Source organism: Salvelinus fontinalis, chromosome 22 (assembly GCF_029448725.1).
Source record: "Salvelinus fontinalis isolate EN_2023a chromosome 22, ASM2944872v1, whole genome shotgun sequence".
Classification (NCBI taxonomy): Eukaryota; Metazoa; Chordata; class Actinopteri; order Salmoniformes; family Salmonidae; genus Salvelinus; species Salvelinus fontinalis.
In genome coordinates this window covers 28,168,345-28,177,855 of record NC_074686.1, presented here as the reverse complement: position 1 = coordinate 28,177,855, position 9,511 = coordinate 28,168,345, and the positions used below count along the sequence as shown (strand labels likewise).

Here is a 9,511-nt window from a genome sequence, read left to right as displayed (position 1 = left end):
TGTTGCTTACACCAATCTGGTCCTTTCAAATCTGAAAACACAGAAGCGGTAGGAGCTTGGGATGTTTTGGAACCGGGAGGAACTACTCATTAGGAATGCACTATATAGGGATTATGGCTGCTCTTTGAGACACACATTATGCCTCTGACCATGAGGTCAGTGAATAGCCTATCAACTCATCTTGACTGTGAGGCAGAGGCAAATATGGTGGATAAATATAGATAGTTCACTCAGGCCGTTTGCCATTGGAAAAAAATGTCAGTTCCAGTCTACTTAACTGGGTGTCTCCCATAGACACCAATGCAATAGCAGCTGGGTCTGGTCTACTTCATTGACTGTCATCTTCTGTCTCTGGCAGAGGTTATTCTTGCTCTACTTTCTCCTTGCAGACATATAGCAGAGATAGCCGTGCAGTTGTTGGGGTTCAACCTCAAGGGCCCCTCATTTGGTTTCCACTCATGTTAAAGTAACTTTTACATTTCCTTAAACAACTTTGTTTTATTGGTTTAAGGTCAGCATGTTTAATTCACCAGTGTTTGGATATGATTTAATTGACTATGATGTTTCCCCAGTCTCATTCAGTGTAAAGCTTCACCATCCTGCAGGTAAAACTTACTCTTCTGTCTGCATTTGTCCCCTATAATGAATTTTCAACCATGTTTGCATTACTATTCACCAGCAGATGGTGGTGCTGATAAAGGCGGTCAAAGAAAGGTGAAAGTGGTCTTATGACATGTGTTTACCCTCTTTCAAACATGTGCAACTCTACTGTAATATAACCATTTGCAAGGGGAAGATTAAACTCTATTGGTCAACATAAACTAGTAGGGCTGGTCTACCTATTTATGTTTTCCCTTGTAACTGTATTTTTGATAAAAAATAATTTGCTCTTAAAACAAACTATAGCCTTATTTTCTAATGCTATGTTCCTGACCCTATAGTAACCACAGTGTCGTCAGTGGTGTGATGGTAGCCATTACCCACATCAGTGGGCTCCGGTATCATTAGTTTCAAGGTCTTCCGATACTCCAGACAAACGTGGTTTCCACCCCACCCTTCTATCACTGCTTCTGATCAGTCAACTAACCTGCCTGAATCACAATGCTCTTCATTTGCACTTCTTCTTTACCCTTCCTCCTCTCCATACCAATATGTGTGTTAATTAGATTGATGGTCCCCCCAACTGATCACACAATTGACTTTGTGGATCACACCCATTCTGTTGAGCATTTTCTCAGACAAGGTGTGTCACTCTCTGTCTGATTGGATTATTCAGCGTGGCAGATAGAAATGCAATTCATAGAGCTGAGCTGAAACACAATCCCTGTGGTCTATTCTACATGACAGAGAAATGATCTGTTTCACACCACACATTTCAATATTAACTTCCTGTAGTTGTGCCCTCTTGAGGGTTGAAGACAGAAAACTGAAAATAGAGCAGTCATTTCCATTTTATGTGGACAACAGGTTATTTCTGTGAAGTGTATTGCTTAGAGATAGATAGAGCAGACTAGTGCCCCAAAAAACTGTTTTAAAATGGGCAGCACCATTGAGAACTTTCACAAATTTGAAGTAATCAACTGGGGAGTCTTGCTATGGGTTAAGGAAGGATCGCATAATTCCATCCAGGTCATCAGTAGGTATCAGCCAATGAATTATACTCATGAGGCAACATTCCATAACTGCAGGTAGCAGTAAATTGCCAACCTTTACCTATTCAAACACTCCAGGTGGCAGTATGCTCCCTTTGTTTACCAGCTCAGAATAGAAGAAACTTGACTACTTCAAAATGGAGATGGCCTCAATGGCACCATAATGGGGCACAAACAATGCTGTGTCCTCTATAGAGATAGTCTATTGGTATCTGCAGTGTTGTGAATGCTTCACAGTGCTGAACACACCCTATAAAAAGGAGTTGGACGAGTGTATCATTACATAGTATATATTACCGTTATTTTACCAGGTAAGTTGACTAAGAACACGTTCTCATTTGCAGCAACGACCTGGGGAATAGTTACAGGGGAGAGGGGGATGAATGAGCCAATTGTAAACTGGGGATTATTAGGTGACCATGATGGTTTGAGGGCCAGATTGGGAATTTAGCCAGGACACCGGGGTTAACACCCCTACTCTTACGATAAGTGCCATGGGATCTTTAATGACCTCAGAGAGTCAGGACAACCGTTTAACGTCCCATCCGAAAGACGGCACCCTATAGTAAAACAGAGGGGCAAATAGAAAGCGTGATTATTCACTTGTTTGATCAGAGATGAGCTGAATACAATAAAAAAACAGGAAAGAGGACATAAGCTTGAGAAGTAGGTATATTTCAGTAAAAGGATAGATGTCTGTAAAGCAATGGCCACATTTATCAATCATGAGCAGCACAAATGTGTGTACCATTCTTATGAGCATTTCTTTCGCATGTTATCACATTTCTGTTGCTCCAACAGGAAAACATAAATCTTGTGTGGGTTTTGGTATTTCTCCACAGAAGATATTTGAATTTGTATGCATGTTGATTAGGATGTGGACTGTGGTCTAGATGTTCTTAATATCAATATAAACATCTGTAGTGACTAATGCATATCTATGAGACATTTTTTAGTGGTTCCCCTACGGCTTCACTTACATATCAGAATCAAGCTCAATCACCATCACACATCAAGATTTGGGTTTTTATTTCCATAAAAATCATACATCAAAATAAAAATCTCCGGAGGTATCCCGACAAACACCCAACTCAAAGACCCTTCTCAATCCACTGATACATTTCCTCCTACTAAAACCAAAGAGCCTGTTTGAATACTTTGAATATTAAATACATCCTTTCTTCCGTTGAGGTAATCACTGATCTGTCAAGGCTGGATTGGTGAAAGCAATAAAATGTATACCATGCTTCCACTTATACAGTCACTTACAGTTCAGTGATGGAGAAGGGTACGTTTTAAAGATACTCAAAACAGGCTCAATGAGTTTCATTACCACCCCCTAGGTCTTTAGCAAACACGACATGGATGCATCGAAAAGTTAAAAAAATGAAGACATCTACAGCACGTAAACAAACGACTAACTCTCCGTCCGAACTCTGACATTCGTGCGAAGTCAGAGGAGATTTTGTCTGTTGATAAACACTTTAGTTAGCTTGACAACGCTCCCAAACGGTTCCGTTCCAATGTGGGTCACGAAGAAAAGGAAAACTTAATATTGATGGAAGTTTGCTAGTATCGTCCTGCAAAGAGACAATTATGCATGTTAGTGTCTAAGGCTCTCTCAGACATCAAACACCAGAGAATGGTTTAAATTTTTTACAAAAGCTGTTGAGGTGTTTGTGTGGGAACAGCGCACGTGTGTGTACTTACGTGGGCTGTATGAGCGAGACCTGGAACGTGACCTGTATCGACTGTAGTAGGGAGAGGGAGAGCGCCTGCGACTAAGAGCGAGAGAACAAAGATGTACACTAGCATAAGAAGGAATAACTCACAATATCAGCCAGCATTGGACAAGTAACCCCATTCATCCCCTCAAATTTAACATGAACACCAGCAATGTTGAGTTAGCACTAGATTTATTTATTCCAAATATATTCGTAGCTACTTGAGGTTATCTCCAATGTGAATCTATAGAATAAAGTCAACATCCTGAGTATAACTCACCTGTACTTGTCGTACTCGTCATATCTGTCATATCCCCGGTCTCCACCTCGGTCTCCCCGATCGTATCCACGGTCATATCCACGGTCGTAGCCGCCCCGTCGATCGTCGTATCGGTCGTACGAGTCCCGACCCCTCCTCCCTCCACCACTGCTGCCACTGTTTCGCTCTCCTCCACCTCCACCACCACCACCACCATCATTTCTGAGGAAAGGGACAAGTTCATGTTTACTGAGAGTTACAAGATTCCCTAAAACAATCCCTGGCTGTATCCGATATGGCACCAGGTTCCCTATATAGGGGACAGGGTGCCATTTCAGACACAGCCCATAACTACCAATAAGCTAAGTAATACTATCTCCCAGTATCATTACTTCACTCAACGACATCCAAGTAAGAAAAAACAGACAATAATCACAGGAGACTGGCAGCAAGACATCTGTAAAATCACACAATGAGCAGAGATTAACCATCCTATACTTACTGTGTGGGTCGGCCCATGTAGATGCCAGGCGTAGGGGTGTGGGCCCTCTTGGTAATGGAAAAGTCCACTCTGATACGTCTCCCGTCCAGCTCCATACCGTTGGCACGCTCCATCGCCTAGAGGAAAAAAAGAGACAAGTAACCAAATGATAGGAGCTTAAAATCAGTTACTCTGAAAATGAGCTTCTCGCCATCTCAACTCTGGGTTCTACTTGCCCAGGGATAGTTTTGGGGTGAAGGGTAAAGACATGGTATAATGCGTGCGCATACTGAGCACGACTTGCACTGTCCCAACACAGCCGTTGAAACTGCTTCTCCGATAGAAATCCCAGATCACGTTTGCAGACGATGTCATGGTGACGTTGGCTAGCTAAGCTCATATGCAGAAACACATCATCGGGTCTAATGTATCACACCGAACTGCACATGTGCAGGCCTTCAAATCAAAGGCATTCCTTCGATATAAAGTTGTCACTGTCATGAGGTTGGAGTAACATGTTCAGTTACTTAAGACATTGGCGCATATCCAAGGTGTGCCTTTAGATTGCAAGAAAATTAAGGAAGAATGACTTCTCAAACCCTGTCTGCCGAGTCTGCTTCGCGAGCAATCCTCAAACTCTTGCGATGTAGGGCTTCTGGGTTAGGAACCTTCATTACAGTGAAGAGTTCCGTGCGACTGGTACCACAGCGAACTTTGAGTGGCAAGCCTGACACCTGGTGGTGCTTATGAGTAGTCACACCTAACACAACAGATACAATATGAAAGCTAACGCATAGACTAGGCAGTGGACAATATCAATTGTTCAAGATGAATTAGCAAATGAACAGGATCTTGAACCTTTTAGATATTCAAGGTTGAGGAATAGGGCGTTTGACACCACAAGTTACCATCGATTCTTAGGTATTACCCAATGATCAACAACACTTCTTATGACGATAAAATTGGTTCTGAATAATACATCAACTTTTTCCCCAAACACTCTCTCAATGAATCTTTCCTAGATTCCCCTTTCCTGTCATCATTATTAAAACCCATTGGACAAGACGGTTTGAGGGCAGGGATTTAGAACTTTTACTCCAATAGGGAAGGCAGGTAGCCTAGTGGTTAGAGTGTTGGGCCAGTAACCGAAAGGTTGCTAGATCGAATCCCCGAGCTGACATGGTAAAAATCTGTCATACTGCCCGTGAACAAAGCAGTTAACCCACTGTTCCTAGGCCATCATTGTGAATAATAACTTGTTCTTAACTGACTTGCCTAGTTAAATAAAGGTTAATTAAAAACATTTTTAAAATAGGTTGAGGAGCAAGGAGAGGATGCAATAATCGAGGAAAGACAAATTACGAAAGAGGCCCAGACTGCTACGTTTGTTCCATACCTCCTTGGAGTCGTCAATCCTCTTGAAGTAGACAAATGCAAAGCCGCGGGAGCGCCCGGTGCGCTGGTCATACACCACGTTAACCCCGGCCAGCGGGCCATACCGGCCAAACACTTCCCTCAGGTCCTTCTCCGTGGTGTACAGGCTCAGCCCAAACACCCCCAGGCACTGGTTGGGGTCAGGGTTCGCCTGGAGGTCAAAGGGGTCAGATTTCACAGTAGCTGATAGGAACAAGTAGATTACCAGCCACTGGGAGTAGCATGTGAGTTACCTGTAAATCACTCATTGCCTCAGTCCCGCTCGCTCACTTACACACAACCCCCAATCTGAGAGTCATACATGTGACGGTATTCAGGAGCGTTACTGCTAGACCCCAGGATTTGCATGTGGAGGCCCCCCTTCACATTAAAATACTCCAGTGCTCTTCTAATGTAGAAGATAGAAGGTAAGATTGTCTACATACCCTGGCATCCTCATCACCTCCTGCTCCCTGACCGAATGTCTCTTTTCTGAAGTCATGGCTCTATTGACATAAAGAGAGGGAGGGTTAATAAAAGGGTTATTAAATAAGTCACAGCATTCTGTTTCCTGTAACAGACAATACAGCTTTGGTATTTTCTATACCACACTGAGCTGTAAATTAACACTACCTACAAATCACTGTACACACATCTAATAAAGTTCCACAATTACATACAGCAGCTGTAAGCCCTTAACAAATGTGACAATTTGGTATTTTCTATACCATAGTGAGCTGTTCCTCCACCACAGGGTTTCCCACCCCTCTTCTTGGTAACCATCATGTTTCACATTGTAAAAACTGGAACACTTGCTTTAACTAGTTAACTAATAATCAAGCCCATGACTAGTTGAACCAGATGTGACAATTTAGGATTACAATAAATATGTGAAACATCTGGTGGTTACCAAGGAGAGGGTTGGGAAGTACTGCTCTACTTCATCAGCAGTCAGACCCTGACCTTTGACCTGTCAGCAATGTGACACTCACTCTGCTGCTGGTATGGCGGCGGTTAGGTGACTCGCTCTGGCTCTTCTTCTTCCGGTATTCCGGGCTGTAGGAACGGGACTTCTTCCGGTTGGAGGGGGAGCGAGAGCGGCTGTACCTGCGGTTGGAGTGCCTCCGAGAGTGAGACCTGGAGAGAGGTTGGAGGAGAGAGAGGGCCATAGGAAGGAATGAGGGAATGAGGAGAGCAAGAGAATTGTCAACTTAACCCACATCACTCTTCACAAATAGAATGGAAATCAATTAGTTATTTCTGCTAAGAGAAATAACAGGAGGACAGACTCACCTGGACTTAGAGCGGGACCGAGACTCTGAGTGTTTGGCGGCCCTGGATGGGCTTGCGGAGCCGGATCTGCTCTCTGACTTGACCCGGACAGGACTGCCACGGTCCGATTTGGATGGGGAGCGAGAGCCCTAATGTTACAGTACCCACGTGTTAAAGAGGCCCCCTCTTATACTTAAAACACACATTACTCAGAAGGAACACACACAAGCAACTTTTCAAAGCCAGACATAAACCACTAGACCTCATACACCGTGGAGGAAAGTGTTAGCGCTCCACCATGTCTATTACATATGATAGAGAAGATTTTTTTTTTTAAACGTAAAAAAAAAAAACTCCTTCACTTGGATTAATAATATGCTAGAACCCTGTCATAATGTTAACATATCCCATGTCTCATTTCTTCTACCTGGGTCAAACTAAAGTCATCATGCATTTTTAAACTATAGAAATGGAGCATAGTAGTGTAAAGACACTTGGAACATATACTGTACATTTACTTAACCTAGGGATACATTCATTCTTTCAGATTCTTTATATACTCTACTTCCTTCTCTCAGGAATTCTACTGTTCTTCGCCGTTCTTCTTTTTTCCATTTTCATTTTCTGATTCCGGGTTCTCTCTTCCCCAAATAGAAACCATTTTCACCTTTAGCCATACACACTGCAAGCGCTTCTATATCTGACCACCAATCTTCCAGTTTCATTCATTTTCCCCTTCCCACTTCTATGTTCTGCTCTGTAACTGTTTTTCAAAAAAGCCTTCGTTTATTGTTGGATATTTTCTTCCACATTCTTGGATAAAACTCTTCAAATCCTTCACGATCAATAACCTTAATGAAAAAAGAACATTCAATAGAATTAAAGATCATGAATTTATAGAAAAATTTAAAATATTTCGTGAAATAATGAATGTCTACAGTATCTCTAGTATAGCAGGACAAACTATACTTGCAAAAGTTGTTTAGTTATTACCCTTCATCTCAGAAGGGTTTAGTGATGAGTACAACTTTTCAATAGAGCAACATTGTAATACACTGTTGCAGCATAACACTGAGTAAGTGAACATTGTGAGAGGACTTTAGAAAATGGTTTCACTCTCATCATTAGCTACGATGTGAGATGTTACGTTACTTTGACCGCTAATTTATTTAGCTACAGGATTATAATGAAAGATTGTTGTAAACAGGAAAGCAAGAGTGGCTTGAAACTCAGATTGCCTGACTGCAACTGGTACGACAAAGGCACCAACCTTACCTGAGAACTATCGAATAGCGAACTCGCTCGTTTCTGTGTCATGTGCATAACGTTATGTTTATGCTACGGGTAGCGTCATGTACGATAACCAAAGATAGCGATAACATTAGGCAGTTAGCTAGCTAGAAAAGTGAACGTCACCTAACAAGCTTGCGACGTAGCTGTTCTTGTATTGTTCGGCTGGCAACTAGCGAAAGGTAACGTTGCGTAGCTACTACTATACTAGCTAACAGTAACTAACCAGTGTATCCTAGTAAGTTTACAACATTGTGTTTCTATCTTGCTACCTTTTTAAAATTACGAATTTGGTTGCGTTAATTAACGTTAGCTGCTCAAACCGCTAATTAGCATGCTAAGCTAGCTTGCAACAACGTTGCTAACAAAGGTAGCTAGTTATTAACTTACCCTGTTAGTTAGCTAGCTAGAGTACTGTATGTCAGCAAGGGAGGAAAGATAGAACATTGTTTTGGTTTCCGTTGCAACGCTAATACTTACTCGTCCATCGAAGTTTCCATCCTCAATGTCACTCATTTTGCAAAGAGATTAACGATATAGCTAGTGAGCTAGCTAACGTTTTCAGACAAAATACAGCGTCCTCCTTTGCGCTTCTCTGCTCTTTCTCGTGGTGGAAGATGGCGGAGGAGGACGGCAGTTTTTAGTTTGTTTATCAACTGCAGATTTTGTGCCGACGTCATCTTGATTCCTGCCACGCCTGCTTTATACTAAGGTTCCATAGTCCATCCATTTATTGATTCAATTCAAATGCAGATCTTGTAGGCCTATGTCTGAATAACAAACTAAGATTCTTGACCAGATGTAGCTAAGGTATTACAATAGTGTTCCTGGCCATTTCTGTATGACCCAGAGGGTCCCCAAACATGTGTACCCCAATAAGCCATTGTAACTCCACCCATTTGCCATATGAACATTGTTGGATACTGACCACCCATACCCAGCCATGGCTATTTGTCTCTCAGTTGATCAACTGCTTTGTGAATACAAAACCCATGAAATAGGAAAATATGATCTACGATAATTGATAACAATGATCGATTATCCTTCACCCAAATCCAGACAGCTGATGTTCTGAAAGAGTGGCAAAATCTGGTTCCTTACAAATCAGCTGGGCTAGACAATCAGGACCCTCTCTTTCTAAAAGTATCCGCCGAAATTGTTGCAACTCCTATTACTAGCCTATTCAACCTCTCTTTCATATCGTCTGAGATCCACAAACTGTTATAGACCTATATCCATTCTGCCCTGCCTTTCTAAAATATTCGAAAGCCAAGTTAATAAACAGATCACCGACCATTTCGAATCCCACTGTACCTTCTCCACTATGCCATCTGGTTTCCGAGCTAGTCACGGGTGCACCTCTGCCACGCTCAAGGTCCTTAACGATATCATAACCGCTATCGATAACAGACAGTACTCA

General features: G+C 42.2%; 1 protein-coding gene across 1 annotated transcript; it reads right to left on the bottom strand.

The window, feature by feature from the left end:
• Nucleotides 1–2,664: 2,664 nt before the first annotated feature.
• LOC129820132 (transformer-2 protein homolog alpha-like) lies at nucleotides 2,665–8,915 on the bottom strand. The gene is made up of 9 exons (XM_055877045.1): nucleotides 8,572–8,915; nucleotides 6,823–6,950; nucleotides 6,522–6,666; nucleotides 5,976–6,035; nucleotides 5,513–5,701; nucleotides 4,138–4,253; nucleotides 3,657–3,857; nucleotides 3,363–3,433; nucleotides 2,665–3,232 (listed from the first exon to the last, which is right to left on the bottom strand). Exons 1-9 carry the CDS (start codon nucleotides 8,605–8,607, stop codon nucleotides 3,222–3,224), a joined length of 957 nt encoding a protein of 318 aa, XP_055733020.1. The 5' UTR covers nucleotides 8,608–8,915; the 3' UTR covers nucleotides 2,665–3,221.
• Nucleotides 8,916–9,511: the final 596 nt, after the last annotated feature.

Bases quoted from the DNA above. Each gene is read 5' to 3' on its own strand.
- LOC129820132 (XM_055877045.1), bottom strand. From the start codon at position 8,607: ATGAGTGACATTGAGGATGGAAACTTCGATGGACGA. The intron at 5,702-5,975 runs GTATGTAGACAA...TTTGACCTCCAG, and splicing joins GAGGTGATGAGGATGCCAGG to GCGAACCCTGACCCCAACCA. The intron at 3,434-3,656 runs GTGAGTTATACT...TCTCGCTCTTAG, and splicing joins GACGAGTACGACAAGTACAG to TCGCAGGCGCTCTCCCTCTC.